Source organism: Loxodonta africana, chromosome 10 (assembly GCF_030014295.1).
Source record: "Loxodonta africana isolate mLoxAfr1 chromosome 10, mLoxAfr1.hap2, whole genome shotgun sequence".
NCBI lineage: Eukaryota > Metazoa > Chordata > Mammalia > Proboscidea > Elephantidae > Loxodonta > Loxodonta africana.
Window position 1 is genome coordinate 89,823,245 of NC_087351.1, and position 17,402 is coordinate 89,840,646.

At 44.8% G+C, this 17,402-nt stretch overlaps 2 protein-coding genes across 4 annotated transcripts in view; one reads left to right on the plus strand and one right to left on the minus strand.

The window, feature by feature from the left end:
- Nucleotides 1-5,684, minus strand: part of VIPAS39 (VPS33B interacting protein, apical-basolateral polarity regulator, spe-39 homolog) — a 30,634-nt gene extending 24,950 nt beyond the window's left edge. The window contains exons 1-3 of one of the 2 annotated variants that reach the window (XM_003408794.4): nt 5,206-5,684; nt 1,408-1,500; nt 677-785 (exon numbers count right to left, since the gene is read on the minus strand). In XM_003408794.4, coding sequence (XP_003408842.1) covers nt 677-785; nt 1,408-1,500 — 202 coding nt within the window. In that variant the 5' untranslated portion in view covers nt 5,206-5,684. The other variant, XM_010588778.3, reaches the window with a different exon arrangement.
- Nucleotides 5,685-5,745: 61 nt separating this feature from the next.
- On the plus strand, nt 5,746-16,815 carry AHSA1 (activator of HSP90 ATPase activity 1). Of its 2 annotated transcripts, XM_010588779.3 has the most exons (9): nt 5,747-5,975; nt 7,313-7,503; nt 9,073-9,155; nt 9,558-9,675; nt 11,129-11,217; nt 12,020-12,151; nt 12,833-12,934; nt 13,421-13,472; nt 13,674-16,815. In XM_010588779.3, the coding sequence occupies exons 1-9, from the start codon at nt 5,896-5,898 to the stop codon at nt 13,844-13,846; spliced, it is 1,020 nt and encodes a 339-aa protein (XP_010587081.1). In that variant the 5' UTR covers nt 5,747-5,895; the 3' UTR covers nt 13,847-16,815. The 2 variants fall into 2 exon arrangements, with proteins under 2 accessions (XP_064148866.1, XP_010587081.1); XM_064292796.1 differs by lacking the exon at nt 13,421-13,472 and having other exon boundaries at nt 5,746-5,975; nt 13,674-13,806.
- Nucleotides 16,816-17,402: the final 587 nt, after the last annotated feature.

Sequence of the window (17,402 nt, forward strand, 5' to 3'; positions counted from 1 at the left end):
CCGAAAAAAGCAGTATATGCTTTTCTATGCACATGGATCTTTAGATGAACACACAAGAAGCAAATAACAGTGGTTGTTTTTGTTTTTTTGGAGGGCAGGGACTGAGAGCTGGGTAGATGTGTGATTGTGTGGGAGGAAACCTTTTCATTTATGCCTTTGATACTGTTTGATTTTTAAATCACGTGGCTATTTCCTAATTTTAAAAAAAAAATTTCTTAGAAATCAGATGGACTCCCAAAAGTATTAGGTGGTATTATGTAACAGCTAGGTACTGAGATTGGATGGCTAGGGAAGTCAGTTCTGCCACCCAGTTATGAGTACTTACATCAGTAATTCCCAAATGTCACAGCATATTAGAATCGCTTGAGGTGCTTATTAAAACTGAGCCACCTAGACCTACTGAATCAGAATCTCTGGGGTGAAGCCTGGGACTCTGTAGTTTTAACAAGCACCCTAGATGAGTCTAAAATAATCAGCCAATAAGTAGTTCTAAGAAAGCAGACCTAGACAGCCATGGGGAACTCCTGCTGTACTTCCCCAAGAACAGAAGTATGCTCACCTGAAAATAACTTCACTCCCTTCCCTGTCAAGTACTAAGGAGATAAACAAGTGGAGCCTCCAATACAGTGACAGGAACTATGAATATCAATCACCTCCTGGGGCATCCTCTACTTACTTCCCACAGGTTCCCCACTCCAGCTGACTCTCTCCAGATCATCGTCATCATCGTCATCGTCACCCACGAAGTCTCGAAGGCTATTCACAGCTCGCTTGGACTCCTTCAGCTGCAGAGGGACATAAGGCAGGCGCTCTGGCAATCACACCTTCCCAGCTCTTTTTTTTATAACCAAGAAGGCTGAGGAATTGAGACTTGAAGATGGCCGACATTTTCACCCTTTGCAACCAAAAGCCTAGCCTGCTAGGTATTTGTCAAGAAAACAAATTGCTTTTCAGCCAGCGTTGCAGTTCAGGGGCAAAAGAGTTAGGGGGAATCAAAACCACTTTTGAATTCTCATCTTATCCCTTGCTCTGTAAACCTGAACGGGTATGTTCACCTCTCCAAAACTGAATCTGTTTCTCCATTTGTAAAATAAAACACAACAAAGTAGAGACAAAACTTCGAATCCAGTTTATCTTTAAAAAAAAAAAAAATTATATCACATGAATAAAAGACTTGGGGGGAAAAAAACTAAGAAGAATGGATCATTTTATGAAGGTAAAGTAAGAAGAGCAGACTTGGTGTTTACAATCCTTCGGCTCTTTCCGGAGGGCTCTTTTACATTAACTTTCTTCTAAAGATCTGACCCAGAACATTTCTGAGCCTAATGGAGACATGGTCAAAAGTCAGGTTACCTAGGATACAAGGGGAAGGAATTTCAGAGTAGAGGGAGGTGTGAGCAAACCTACCTGTGAGAGCTCATCATCTTCATCATCAAAGGTGAAAGCCTTGAACTTGGAGCTGTTCCAATATTCTTCCTCATCGCCCTTTGTCCTATTCATCTGGAGTGGAAAGAAGACAGAGAAGTATGTCCTTTTCTTGATGACCCCCAAAAGAGCTTCAAAGCTAAGTTCCTTCACTACTAACTTCCAGAAATCAGGGATGTATAAAAGAATCTAACAAAGCAAACAGTGAACCTGCTAAATAAAATCAGATCATTGGGTCTCCACCTGAGCAAACCGTATTTTGATCCACTAATTATCCACAAGTATACATTCAGTCCTACTTGGTTCCAGGCACTCTCTCAGACAAGACACGGTTCCTATCCTCAGGGGACTACAGTGGAGCCGGGGTGTTCAGCACACGTGTGTGTAAAGACGACAATAGCACAGGCAGCCAAGTATTTTAAGAATCCTTCACAAACTTTGCTGAATGTACAAAGACCAGTCAAAGTATTCACAAAATAGATAACAACTGAATTCATGTATCCACTGTCACAGGCTCTGGGGATACTGCAGTAAATAAAACTGACAAATACCTGCTCTTATGTATGCTTGTTAAGTGTGTGAAAGAATGGAAGCAAAACAATTTTAAAAAGCAGAATTAGCCTGTCCTGCTGTGTAAACCTTCACCAAAAACACAAAATATTGTTTTTCTAAAAAAAGAATTAGCCTGTCTGTATCTTCCGAGTCTTCAAATCATGATTAATTTACTAACAACTGTCGGTCAAAATTTGAAAAGTGATGGTATGGCCAAGAAAAGGAAGTACATAAGGAATTAGTCGAATGGGATAATATCATACAAGAAATAAATGCATAAAAATCCCCCCCAAAAAGAATTAGTCGAAGACCAGAAGTCCTTCTCATAACTACTCTAAAATTAGACTGCACCCTGCAATGCTTTGCCCTAGAATTACAAACTAAATTATCGATGCCAGTTGGATTAGAGTGAAAAAAATGGTTTAAGCCAAGAATGAGTTAACAAAAATTCCACAGCACCAAAAATAACTCCAAAGGCCACACAGTCCAATTTTAATGGATGAGTTTGCTTTTCCTGAAATTTGAATAACACCTTTCCCAAAAGACACTTGAGAAACACTGATCATGGAAGCCCTGTTGAGGCTTCTGATGACCCTTAAAGTACTCTCCACTGTCTCCTATTTCAATTGTGTTTTCAACTCAGGGGCCACATGGATGGCAAACATATGGTGAAAATTTCCTATCTGATCCCTTCGTATAGCAGGCATTAGTAAGTGATTGCTACTGAACCTAGAATGTGGCTTAAAAATTCTTTTCTGTAATTCATTCCAAGGAGTTAAAACCAAATCAAAAAGATTCAGCAGATAGGATAAAATCATCCCTTTTAGATGTACAAGCATAGGCTTTGTAGTAAGGCAGCCTTGACTTAAAATCTTGGTTTCATCAATTCTGACCAAACTAGGTAAATGACTTTACTTCTAAGCCTTGGAGAAAATGGTATCCTAAATCACAGGGTTGCAGTAAAGATAAAATAGAACACAGGAAACACCTAACAAAGTGCCTGGTAGAAAGTAAATACATACTGAATGCTAGTTCCTTTTAGTACAGGATATCTCACCAACAATATTCTGTTTCAGTTTCCTCATCTATAAGATGGGCAGGTAGCCCTGGTGGTACTGTGATTAAGAGCTTGGCAGCTAACCAAAAGGTTGGCAGTTCGAATCCACCAGCCACTCCTTGGAACCCTATGGGGCAGTTCTACTCTGTCCTATAGGGTCGCTATGAGTTGGAAGAGACTCGATGGCAATGGGTTAAAGATGGGCATATCTACCTTATAGGATGTTGTGAGGATTAAACCAGTTAATACATGTAAAACAGTATCAGTTGCCTTTAGATCGATTCTGACTCAAGGCAACCTCATGTGTTTCAGAGAGAACTATACTCCATGAGGTTGTCAATGGCTGTGATCTCTCAGAATTAGACTGCCAGATCTTTCTTCTGAGGTGGCTCCAGGTGAATTTGAACTGCCAGACTTTCAGTTAGTAGTAGCAAAGCACTTAATTGTTTGCACCACCCAAACCAAAAAAACCAAACTCACTGCCATCAAGTCAATTCTGACTCATAGCGACCCTGTAAGACAGAGTAGAACTGCCCCCATAGGGTTTCCAACACTATAAATCTTTATGGAAGCAGACTGCCACATCTTTCTCCCATGGAGCAGCTGCTGGGTTTGAACTGCCGACCTTTTGGCTAGCTGCTAAGAGTTTTAACCACTGTGCTATCAGGGCTCCCTGCACCACCCAGGGACTCCTAAAACAGTACCTGTCACAAAATTAATGCTCAGTGGTAACTTTTATTATTAATAAATCATCATGATACCTTGGAAAAAGCTAAAAGAAAATATTTTTTAAAAATCCTAAAGGCAAAAATAAAATAATACAAAATTTCAAACAGTGGACGTCACAAACACCAAGTGTACAGAGCATGTAAATGTCTCTGGTATATGTGGCAGTTTGCACAGCACTTTGTCATTCATTTGATCCTCAGAACAACCCCATAAGGAAGACCTAGCAAATTCCGCTTCCATTTTACCAACGAGGAAAACAAGGCACAAAGGACAAAGTATCAAAGCCACTTTGTTAATTGCTCCTATTCCAAACTACAATCCAGGTTTTCTGACTCCTAGACCATTTCCACCCTGTCCTGCATGATGCTTCTAACTACCAATTTTTCACCCATGGGTAAAGGCCGTTCATTCGTTCAATATAGTTAGTAAATACCTGCAGACAGGCCTAGAATTGTCTAACAAATCTCATAATCCACCAGAAGATTTCTGGAATCTTTTAAATCGTGCAACAGCTATGGATACTTGACACCAATCTGTACTCTAGCACCAATCACAACCGAGATTCATTGGTGAGTAAAGAGATAATGATTTAAAGGTTATGGAAGTGATAAAAAGGAGCCCTGGTGGTGCAGTGGTTAAGAGCTCTGCTGCTAACCAAAAGGTGAGCAGTTGGAACCCACCAGCCCCTTGGGGAGAAAAGACCTGGAGATCAGCTCCCATATAGATTACAGCCTTGGAAACCCTATGGGGCAGTTCTACTCTGTCCTATAGGGTCACTATGAGTCGAAATGGACGCCACTGCACACAACAGCTTAAGTTATAAAGCAACCAAGTACAATTTTAAGAGTGGCTGAGGAAGGTGCTGCAACATCACGTAATACACTTCAGAGATCTGTCCTTATCATCATCCGTTTACTGAGAGACCACAAAGCGGGGGCAGGACCTACAGGAGAGGGGAGAACAGGCCGTGACAAAGAAGACACAGGGATCAGCAAAAAACTTACAACCAAGACGCTCAGGACGCCCCGGAAATCAGCTATTGAAAAGTTAGATTCTAATTCGATTATCACCTTCCTAGACAGGTCTACATAGGTGAGGCTTGTGAACTAAGAGCAGGGAATGTGGGTTAAACTAGGAAGAATCTCTGGGCTGACAGGGACGTCGTAGAAGTCACAGATCTACTGCAGTCGCCACAGCCTGGAAGATCCCTGGTAGAGGAAATGTTCTACTGCGATCGGTTGTTCAGAACCAAATATCGCGGCCCCTTCGCAGACCCAACCTGGAGCGTACTCCAGCTTTCACCCCAAGGGTCGCCCCGACTGGAAAAAGTGAGCCAGGCCTCCGGGTCTAGGGACGCCTCAGAGAAGAGGGGGGAAAGATCGGGATGCGGCGAGGCCGGATGCAGCCAGATCCGCGTCCCAGGGGGCTTGGGACACCCTCACCTCTGCTGCACCGAGCCCTCCCTCTGATGGCAGCGCCAAGCTCGGCCGCCGCTGGACCTGCCTTTCTAGTCAGGCTCTGCTGCAGAGAGAAGGGGCGGAAGGAAAAGTGGGCAGGGCAGGGATAATGAGGCCGCAGGGCATGCTGGAAGTTGTTGTTTCTTCCGCTTCTGCCGTCGGGCGCTGTTGGGACGTGCCACGGGCTTCTTGACTACAACCTCCAGAAACCCAGTGCGCCGTGCCTAGGTCGTTTCCTTTATTTTTGGCCTGACCTTCCACGGTTATCCAGCGGGTCATTCAACAAGACTACAACTCCCATGAGACTCAGCAATGCCGATTTAGGGGCCAGAAAAACAATGAAACTTGTTTTTCGTGTCCCTACGGGTGAGGGACCATCATGTGAGGACTTAGATTTTGGGCCTCTCTGGGCACAACCTGAGGGACTTGAAGGAACCCTAGAACAAGCGGAACCTACAGGCCGGCGAGTTGGAACGGAAGTAGCCGGTGGGAGTAGGGAGGAGCCGGAAGTAAGACGGGGAGGGGTAAGGGGTGGAGGGAAAAGCAAGCCAGGAGGTTCTGCGGCCGCTTCTAGCAGTTTCTAGGCGCTGCCGGGCGGCTGGGACCGGGCGGTCCTGAAGAGGTGGCTGTGGCTGTGGCTGGTTGGGAGCCAGTGGCAGCGTGATTGGAGAGCCGATGGCCAAGTGGGGTGAGGGCGACCCGCGCTGGATCGTGGAGGAGCGGGCGGACGCCACCAACGTCAACAACTGGCATTGGTGAGGGCCAGCGAGGCAGGCCGCGGGAGCGTTGTGGTCGGGCCGGGTTTGCGGGGTACCTGGAACCTCGGCTTGGACAGAGCTGGGGCAGAGGCAGCCCTGCCTGGACGTGTAGCGGGTCCTTCCTAGGGCAGGGGTCCGTAACCCCAAGCCCCTCCGCCGCCTGGACCTCTGTCTCAGTGTATGGGGGTGGGGCGACATGAAGGACTGCGCCGCAGAGGAGGGGGATTCAGACAGGCGAGAACGTAACCCTGTAGCTGCTGCATCCGTCCGGAGCCGAGAGGTTCGTCCCGCACGTGGCCGGAGGAGTCAGTGAGACCCAAAGAAGTACCACCTTGGATTGTGTTGGGAGATTGCTGTGTAAGACTCTGGACCGGGGAGGCTGGAATTCCCATCTTGTTGCTTAAGTGCAAAATTAAGTTACCGCTTCAGTCCTGTGGGCTAAGGTTTGGAACGTGCTCTCCAAGCTCAGTGATGCTGAAGCCGCTGCGGCCTCTCACCCGGAACTGTTAAATGGATTGTGTTGTAACTTGAGGGACTGCCTCTTGTTGCCGGGCAATCGTGGTTTTGTAACCTCACCGTTCTTTAAGCCTTCCATCCGTCATGAAGTCTTCCAGAATGAATGTTTCCTTGTTAAACTCCACTGAACTTTGTTTGTATTGTAGTATTTGTCTTTTATTTTGCTGCAGCTCTTTGTGTACATGATGTTGTCTCTTCTAGTTTGTAAGTTGGAAGGCACATAGTGATTTTTTTCTTTATATCTCAGCCTGCCTGCTCTCTTTCTATGCAAATTTTGTTTATGTTGTTTGTTTTGAAGACCTGGACTTGCATTGTTTGCATGGTCATCTAGATAGCACAGAATGTGTAGGGTGTTTATAGAACAGTTCGAATTTGACTGGTTAGAACACTGTGTTAATGAGGTCAAGGTTATTGGTTTATTCTTTATTGGACCTTTAGCTAAGTACTGCATTTTACAGCCATAGCCTGTGGTCTGACCTCAGTAAAATGTGCAGTTTTCCACTTGGTCAAACAGGTGCACCATATTAAAATGGAAAATAATGACCCAAACACCATCAGGCTGAGAAAGAAAAACTTAATTTTCCATTTAGTTTGCACGATTTTGCCCAGCAGTTATCCTGGTTGGCTTACTATGTCACTCCTGTTCTCCTTCCTAACCTAAAGGAAATAACATGTCTGCAGGTGTACTGGAGTGGACTAAGGCTTTTCATGTTCTTTTCAAACTATTAGGCCTCCTTTAGCCTTGCAGTCGCTTCCGTAGAGCAAGCAGTGTATCCTCCATTTGGCTCCTGAGCCATAGCTGTGTTTCTGTTTTGCAGGACGGAGAGAGATGCTTCAAATTGGTCCACAGATAAACTGAAAACGCTCTTCTTGGCAGTGCGGGTGCAAAATGAGGAAGGCAAGTGTGAAGTGACAGAAGTGAGTAAGCTTGATGGAGAGGCATCCATTAACAATCGCAAAGGCAAGCTTATCTTCTTTTATGAATGGAGCATCAAACTGAACTGGACAGGTAAGTCCATGCTGGGCTGTCAGGGAAGGGGTTATCTGCATTTTGGCTGCCCAGGAGCCAGGGAGAACAGTTTTTAAAGCGTTATGAACTCTTCAAAGGAGAAGACAAACAGTGCTGCTTCGGAGGCCTACGTAAAGCAGTATTGGGTGTTGAAATTTCTTTTGTGCCACTGTGAACACTAAATGGGTTTCTTCTCTGGGTCTCGCAAGCCCCACAGTGAAGGGGCTGAGCCGCTGCATCTTTGGGCCTTGATCTGTGTTGGGATGTATTAAGTGATCTGACGTTTCCTCGGACTAGCTTATCTGTCTTGGATGATTTAAAAGGAGAGCGGGGATATTTCTGGTCTTGATCTTTTCTTACTCTCTCCAGTGTGGATCTGACAGGTCCGACCACTGTGCTAATGACAATCGTGGCTATAATTTCAGCTGTTCTGTTCTCCAGTTGAGTGTCCTTTCCATTAGGAAAGAACTGGGACCATGCTTGTGCCCCCTTGGATGGTCCTGCCAGCTGTGAGACTGAATTTTAAAAGACGCTATGGCTACTGTCTATATGGGGCAGAGCATGAGATGTTTTTGCTTCTGTAAACATCTTCCAAGTGAATGGTGTAAAGAGGAAAAAGATAAATACGTAAACCTGTCCGCCCATTTCCCCTTAAGAAAAGTAGATTTGTTTCTTTTTTTTTAAAGTACCCCTTATGCATAGTAGCCTGGAAAGAACCTTAGGTATCATCTTGTCCCGTCCTTTTTTATAGATTGAGAAGCTGAGACCTAGAGAAGTGGAAGTGAATCAATATCTTGTTGATGAACGATTCATGTTTAAAAAAGATAGGAATGTAATGAAAATAGTTGCAGTTTTCCACGTGTTAAATGGTAAAAAATACATAGATGCTACAGTAAATAGGGCACTTTAACTTGAAAAAGACCTGAAGATAACTGGTGACAGTGGGCATTGGAAGAGTTGCAGCTTGTGAGTTACTGTGAAATGACGGAAGGAAGATGATCAGAAATTGGAAGGGAAGTTATAACACCAGGTGGGGGTGGGTGTATGGCTCATAACACACATGAACTGATCTATCTAGTAGATAAATGTTTGAGAGGTGTGTGTTTTCCTTATCCTAGACAGCTCGGTTCAGCTGGGTGCAGTTTTCTTTGTTCACCTAGTTTTCTCACAGGTGAAATTACTTATAAGCACCCTGAAATTTGCCTTATGATCACGTTGTTCTCTAATGTATCAGCTTCATTGGAACAAATTCACATTTTAAAACAAGTATTACAGCAGAACTGACTGTATTGGCTATTGACCCAGGTCCCCCCCTGCCACCCCCCCGGCAGAATTCTTGCTAGTATCAAATCCATGCAGATGTCAGTCCCACACCGTAGGTCTCAAGTAGTCTGGTGAGTAAAAGACATTTCTTCTGAGGAGGAAGGGGTTGGCTAGATCTGGCCTGTGGCATTCTCTCAGATTAAAGAGGGTCAGTTCAACTCCGCAAGAAGTTGTAGTTAGGATTCCAGAGCAGAAGATGCTTCCTGCAAAGGAGGAGACTAAATGACATCGTGTTGTTTTTGACAGGTACCTCTAAGTCAGGAGTGCAGTACAAGGGACATGTTGAGATCCCCAATTTGTCTGATGAAAACAGTGTGGATGAAGTGGAGGTTGGTGCTTCCTAACTCCTCTCCTGAGTCTTCTACATCCTCTTATTCTCAGATGAGAAAAATGAGCTGTCATTCCAGATTACTAGCCCAGGCTTGGTCCAAGCCTTCAGGACCCCAGTCTGCAGATGGTTTTCTAGGTATATGGTGCCATTAGGAGCTTCCACAGCAACTTGGGCTTCTTTAATTAGTACTTGCTTTAGCTCGTAGGGGGTTCCAACATTAGCTGCCCTTGTCTTGGCATAGAGGACTTGTGAAGGAATACTAGCGGGGATTGTACGAGTACCCTGACCTTCATGCATTTCCTTTGGAAAGGTCAGCAGTTACCTGATGCCTCAGCATGCACATTCCACAGTGTGGGTGCCCCTCAAGTTATTTACCACCTACTTCTGATCTTTCACTCAGATTAATGTGAGTCTTGCCAAAGATGAGCCTGACACAAATCTCGTGGCCTTAATGAAGGCAGAAGGGGTGAAACTTCTAAGAGAAGCAGTGGAAATTTACATCAGCACCCTCAAAACAGGTATCCCTTGAGTAGTTACATATGCCTTCAGGAGGTAGCTTTCCACCTCTGAGGTTCTGATTAAGGGGCTGGCAGTCCTTTCTCTGGCAAATGAGGAAAGGTTTTGGGGGAGGGGGATCCAGCCTGTAAGCTCTGAGTGAGGGAAGGATTTAGACCCATGTGGTCTGATACGTTGGCTCTTGAGCACTTGAAATGTGGCTGGTCCAGACTGAGATGTACAGTGAGTATAAAACACAGAGTGGATAGTAGCCAAAAAAAGAACGTAGGAGTAGGAGTCCCTCCTGGGTGGTACAAACAGTTTACACAGAAAGGTTGGAAGTTTGAGTTCATCCCCAAGGTGGCTTGAAGAAAAGCTTGGTGATCTTCCAAAATGTTGGCCATTGAAAACCTTATGGAGCAGAATTCTGTTCAGTAGAACTGGTTTCAGGGAGTTAGCAGTGGTGAGAAAAAAAAAAATTACGCTAGCAAAAAAGTAAAATACCTTTATTTTTAAAATATGGTTATGTTAAAGTAATGTTTTAGACATTGGGTTAAATATGTTTATACTATTGAAATTAACTTCATTATTTTTTTTCCTTTCAATGTGGTTACTAGATATTTTAAAATTGTATTTGAGGTTTACATTATACTTTTACCGGACAGTGCTGATCGAGAGACTTGGCATATCTGGACTCATTACTTGAGTATAGTCCTGAACTATATTTAAGAAGTATTCTCCAGGGGTATTCAGGCTGCTAGAACAGTAGTCAGCTCAGCCGTCCCCGGGATTCCAGTTCTGCGTGTTAATCTGATCTTTAAATCGGAGTTGGTATAGTGACCATCAAAAGGAATGATATCTTTTTGGAGGGAACTAGTGCTCTGGTGTCGTCTCTAGCTGTGATTGTTCTACAGAAGTGCTGCAGAGTGGAGGAAAGAGACCAAACACACCCATAGGTGGTGGGTAGAATCCCCACTCTTAAAGTCATTGAAGTGCCACTTCCTTCACCAGCCACCTTCCATAGGAGATCTTGCATACATTATAATGAGCTGTGATGCCTCCAGTTGGGGCTTAAACTATTTAAAGCATTCCCAGTGGACACAGTACAGTGAAACCTGTGAGAGCCGAAACTTGCCGGGATTGCCTTGCTTTTCTGGGTCTCAGAAGTTTTCTGCCTTTGGCAGGGTGTAGTTTTACCACTTTTCTGTTCCTTGTGTTAGTGGAAAATACTTGCGCTTTCCTTCCCTTCTCTGACAGGTTCCAGCTTTCACAGGTTTTCCTGTGCATTCAGTAGTATATGGTCAGAGACCTGTCTGGCATAGACCAAAGGTAAAGATGTAAAATAAATAGAATCTCCTTTCCCTGGTCGTTCATTTTTTCTGGGTTAAGATGGCTTGTGTTTGTCAGGCTGTGATGAAGCTTAAAATATCAGCTTCTGAGAAATAAACTCCAAGATTTGGGAATTTATTTTTTCAGAGTTCACGCAGGGCATGATCTTGCCTACAGTGAATGGAGAGTCTGTAGATTCAACCAGGCAACCAGCACCGAAAGCTGAGGAGTGGAAGGTAATGGTGTTCCCATGTGGTGGGGCAGGAGGCTGTCTGGAAAGAGTTCCCAATATCTAGTTGTCTGCCCATCTTACACTAGTTTTTATTCACTTGTAATGAATCACTAGAACAAACAGAAGCCATCAGGGACTTAAGGATCGGGCTGTTAATTGCATTTAACGCCAAGTAGGAGGTTATGCATACAGGGTGGTCTTCACCTGTATAAGTCTTTCCAGTATTATTTCTAACTCAGGTATCCATCTTTGATAACTTTGGTATTAGAATTCTCATCAAAGTATCAAGGATAAGATCACTGACTTCATCAATCAGGAAATTGATAGATCTCACCCTATATGTGACAGGGTGAGCAGATGTTTTATCTGGGAATGGAACTTGTGTGGTTGGGGCCCCGCGCTTGGTTTTGAGACTGTTGTCCTTCTGTCAGCACAGTGAAGGATATTCTGGAGGTGGGGGGAAAGTGCTTCCAGACATTTAAGAATAGAAATTCCGTTTGAGAATCAGAACTCTTCAGAAGTGCCTAAAGATTTTGCAGGTCTTTGGCTGATGGATTTTCAAATGAGTATCAGAGTTTCCCTTCTCCTAGAGTGATTGTTTTCAGTGGGAATTGGGATGCTTCTGGAAAGGTTACCCTCATGACTGAAAATACTACACAAAGTTTCTCCCCAACCCCCGGAATAACTAGCCTTGGAAGTGAAAACATTTGTGAAAATGAATGGTAGGTCAGTTCCTGAAGCCATGCTGATGGGCTGTATTGATATTACCATCACTCTTAACTGAGTTGTCATTGCTACCTCCACAGGCTAGTAAGTCTGCTCCTTCGAAAACCCAGGCCAGATCTGTTGGTGTCAGAATCCCCACCTGTAAGATCACCCTTAAAGAGACCTTCCTGACATCACCAGAGGAGCTCTATAGAGTGTTTACCACCCAGGAGGTAAGTGTAATCTTGTCCTTGGAGTTTCATGCTATTTGCCATTCTGGGTGACTTGGGTTATGGGCATGTCTTCTGAGCACGCAGAGGAGGCACTGATGACTGAACCCAGCAGGCTGTCCTGCTCTAGGCACAGTTAGAGGAACAGCACGCTTGGTCATAGTGGGTTTGCCCTCTCTTTCTTTCTTTTTTTTGTACTAGTTCTGGCTTATTTAAGTGGGAACCACTGAGTCATTGTTGTTAGAAAAGTGAATGGGTCCAAAGTAATGGCACCATGGTTTCAAAAAGAATTGCTGTAGTTAAAGCCTGGATTGTCGTGGAATTAAAGAGAGGGAGACTCCTTGATCCTGTTATTGGGCAGAGTAGCATCTTGGGAAATGTGAGTGGTTGGCGTGCAGGCTTCAGCTGACACTTGCCCCTGGGTCCTCCTGAGAACCATGCAGAGGGAGAGGCCATGGCCAAGGGTAAAACTGGATTGTAGCCGTGAAGGAAGCCATTTCCAGAGTTGAGGTCTCTAGGAGATGAAGACACAGCGCTTAGCCTTCACAGCATCCAGATATTTGCCCCACTCAGTAATGCCTGAGGCAAGGACAGGCTGGAACGAAATCAGAAATACAGAGACCTCACCATGATTCCAGCTCTTTAATCATCTCCCTGCTTCCGTGTTTATTTTTTTCCCTACAGCTGGTTCAGGCCTTTACCCATGCTCCTGCAATGTTAGAAGCAGATAGAGGTGGGAAGTTTCACATGGTAGATGGCAATGTCTCTGGGGAATTCACTGATCTGGTGAGTAACTGATGGCCCCAGGCCCAGGTTGTAGGCTCTACCTAGTCAGAAGAGTGGTGTTTCTCCTTTACTAGGGTCTGTAGATAAAATTTAAGGCTTCAGTCTTTTTGGTCAATAAAATCATGTTTGTTTGTTTGTTTGTTTTTTCCCAAGAGAATGCTGTGACTTGAATTCTCTTGCCTTCCTAGAATTGTTTCCTTAGTTGTATAAAATTAGTTCTTCTTGGAGAAATCAAACTTGGAAAAGAGGTTGTATATGTATATTGGTGGTTTATGGCTTTTCATTTGTGGCACCAAAATTTTACCTGGGCACAGTTGACTGGTCACTAATACCTGCCCAGAAGCCACCAACCCTGTAGTCCTTTTCTTGATCAGTGCAATGTAATTGCATAGATGCTAGACTCAGTAAGAAAGGCAGATGGCTAATCCCAGCCAGGATTGGGTACATTGTAGTCTGTAGTATAGGCTGACTTTTTGATTACTTTAGGTCCCAGAGAAACATATTGTGATGAAGTGGAGGTTTAAATCTTGGCCAGAGGGTAAGTAAGCATATTTGTTTATTGCCATTACCCCCAAAACTTGTTCTTTTCCCCTTAGTTGTAAACCCACATGGAAACCCTTGGCCCACGAGAGGCAGGTGGAATTACTGGGCTGAGAAGGTGGGAGTTAGGATGAGATACGTAAGAGGTTCTAGGCCCGAGGCTACATCTGAAACCTCCTTCCCTTCTGGCTTTCTCCAGGGCACTTTGCCACCATCACCCTGACTTTCACTGACAAAAGTGGAGAGACCGAGCTGCACATGGAAGGGCGTGGTATCCCTGCCCCTGAGGAAGAGCGGACACGGCAGGGCTGGCAGCGGTACTATTTTGAGGGCATCAAACAGACCTTTGGCTATGGTGCACGCTTATTTTAGGGTCAGCAGCTGGGAGGCCATAGCCTGCCTGATACTTCAGTCCAGCCCTCTCCTGACTGGGGCTTGTGGCTCCCAGGATCGCACCATCCCAACCACTAACTTGGGGCCGGGGCCCCTCCCTTCCACATATACCTTGGGTTTGTGCATGTTTTCTGCCGGGTGGGATCAGAGGGTGATTTCTCTTTTATGTGTACATATGCTAAATAAACCTAATTTAAAAAACATGCATATCTGGACGCTACTGATGTGGGTGGCTGGTATTAGCGTTCTCATGAAGATTTTTAACTAAAAACAAAAATAAGAGGGGTTGGAAGACGTCGTCTCCATTCTCAGTAACTGGAAGTAATTAGTGGCATGAGGAGAGAACTTGTTTCTCACTCCCAGGAGTTCCTCAGGCAGTCTCCTTTCATAATGCAGGCTGGGAAAAAGCTTCTGTTCCCAGGGTCAGATTAACCAATAAGCAAGGTACGTACGGGCTGACTTGTACATACTTAATCTGTAATGAGCAATTGCACATTTTTCACCACAGATTAGTAAGCACGCACAGGTCAGCCGGTGCGTACCTTGCTTACTGGGTAATCCATCCCTGTCAGGGACACAGATGCCAGCCATACCTAGAAGCAGAATCTTCGATGTGAAAAAATGTGCAGTTGTTCACTACAGATGATCTGGTAAGCAAGGTAAGTATCATGGGAGGGTTTGTGCTCTGGGGTAAACATTGTCAACAAACTTGCTGTTGGAGGCAGCATCCTGGGCCTTCAGCTCTCCTTAAGACTCGTGTCCTCTCGTAAGAGCAGATGACCACAGATGCAGACCTGAGGTGTAGAAAGAGATTTCCCACCTGTGGCAGAGGGGAACTGGGGGCCTTGGGTTAACAGCCCCACTTAGTGAGCAGTTCCTACATACCAGACAGTACACTACACAGTCTCCTTGCATTAGCTCATTTAACCCCAGTAATAGCCCTGTGAAGTAGATCCTATTATCATTCCTGTTTTGCAGGAACCTAAATCTTGTATTTTTCAGGTAACATAACCCATATCCAACAGCTACTATTAGCAGAGCTGGGATGTAGAATGAGAACCCCAACTAGAGAGCCTGTGCGCAAGTCTAAACTATTCATTGACCGCTTCATCATTAGCTTATCTCCGTAAAGAGAGGTTGCTGTGCTTCTGGTATAGTAGGCATCACACCTGGAGTAGAGAATTCAGGCTCCTTAGTACCCCCAGAAAAAGGAAGAAATGAATTGTCTTTGTTAGAATATGCTTAAATGCCTGGTTTCATTAAATTTACTGAGCACTGACTATGTCTGCCAAGTGCTGGGAATAAATTCTAATGGGGTTTGCTGTTGGGCAAAGAGGTAACCCCCTGGCATTAGGAGGGCTGCTTTCCTGGACAAACCCTGCCCTGGCTTCCTGCACCCCAGTGTGAGTCAGTGCCCTCTAATCCAGACACTCCACCTCCTGCAGTTACAGCTATTTCCTTAAATCTATTTTTGCCTGTTTTATTAGGTGGCGGTGAGGCCTGCAGGCTAATCCTGCCAACATGACTTGGCCAAAACTTTGTGGTTAAAGTAAAGCAGAAAATCAGTATTGATCTGGATCATTTAGGCGCCCCAAAAGCCATCTCTGGCTGACTTTCCTCAGACGCGTACTGGACTGTACTGATGTGCTTTGCTGTGGACTTAGAGACTTGCCTTCTAGGGGTCCAAAGAGATGCCTTTGGGTAAGGAACCTGAACTCTATCTTGAATGAAATCACCGGGGCCCCTCCGAACACAGACTGCTGTATAACGCAGAGACTATTAAAAAAACAAAACAAAACACAGGAGTCCTTTCCACTCCTGGCTGAAAAGTTGGCAGTTCCAGAATAGAAAAACAAATCTGAGTAGAGATTACAAACACCTTAGTAAAAACCAGTGCATCAAAAGGATTGATGGTGTTCGAATGTGGTGTTGGTGAAGAATAAAACCATGCTGTGAACTGCCAAAAGAATGAACAAAACAATCTTAGAAAGTTCTGACACAACCAGAGGCAAGGATGGTGAGACTTCGGCTCACTTACTCGGGACATGTCAACAGGAAAGACGAGTCACTAGGAAAGGACATGTTTGGTGAAGTAAAGGGTTAGCAAAAACAAGGGCAAGCCTCAATGAGATGGGTTGACACAGAAGCCACAACAATGCGCTCCAAGGCCCCGGCGATCACGAACATGACAAAGGGCTGGGCCACGTTTCACTGTTACAAATGAGGTCACTGTGAGTTGGAGCTAACTCAATGGCAGCTAACAGCGGTAAAAATGGAAACACCTGGCAAGGTGTCTGTCATGGGGCGGATGTTCAGTAACAGTTCCCATCCCCAGTACTGATGACGGCTGTTTCACTTCTTCCATTGCCATCCTACTGACAGTGTTTCAGTTACTCGTCTGAGCTCAAAAAGCAGAGTCGAAAAAACCAAACCAAACCCACTGCCGTAGAGTCAATTCCGACTCATAGCGACCCTATAGGACAGACTAGAACTGCCCAGTAGAGTTTCCAAGGAGCACCTAGTGGATTCGAACTGCCGACCTCTGGTTTAGCAGCTGCTGCACTTAACCACTATGTCACCAGGGTAGCATAGCTAAAAACAAACCTGTGAACTTGGTTGGGCCTGGGTTTGAATCTTAAATGTGCCACTTCCTACGAAATTGGTCAAATTTCCTCATGGGTAAAATGGGTATGAGTACCTTGTGTGAGCCTTGGAGATAATGCATTTGAAAGCATGGACATCTGCAGGCACTTTGCAAATGGTAGCTGCTGACTTCGGAACTCAGAAGACCAAGTGTTTTCTCAATCAGAACTGGTATTTTGAAATCGGCCAAATTGTAAATCCTAGGCCAAAGGTGTGGCCCATGAACTTACATTTTAATAGTGATTCTGATAGGCAAGGATGCATTTTGAGAAGCACCACAACATGTTAAAAAAAAAAAAAAATTGTAGAAAAGCCAATGCAGCACATTTAGGTTCCTTTTGTGAGTAACAGGGCAAAGGATCTGAAACGTACTATCTTCCAAGAGGCAAGGGGAGGTCAGCAGATAGGGCAGGGTTTGTGCTCTTGCTTGTTTTAGTTACGTCATGTTGTTGTTAGTTGCTGTCAAGTCAGTAACTCATGCAGACCCCATGTGTGCAGAGCAGAATTGCTCCATAGGGTTTTCAAGGCTGTGACCTTTCAGAAGCAGATCACCAGGCCTTACTTCCAGGGAGCCTGGGGTGAGTTTAAACCACCAACCTTTTAGTTAGCAGACCAGTGCTTTACCATTTACATCACCCAAGGACTCCTGCTGTTGGTTGTTTTAAACCCTAGTAAGAATTCAATTCAACCGGTCTTGCCTCATCTAGAAGGAGCCCTGGTGCCACAGTGGTTAAACTCTTGGCTGCTAACTGAAGGGTTGGTGGTTCAAACCTAGCCGCCACTCCATGGGAGAAAAGTATGGCAGTCTGCTTCTGCAAAGATTTATAGCCTTGGAAACCCTCCAGGGCAGTTGTACTCTGTTCTATAAGGTTGCAATGAGTTGGAATCTACT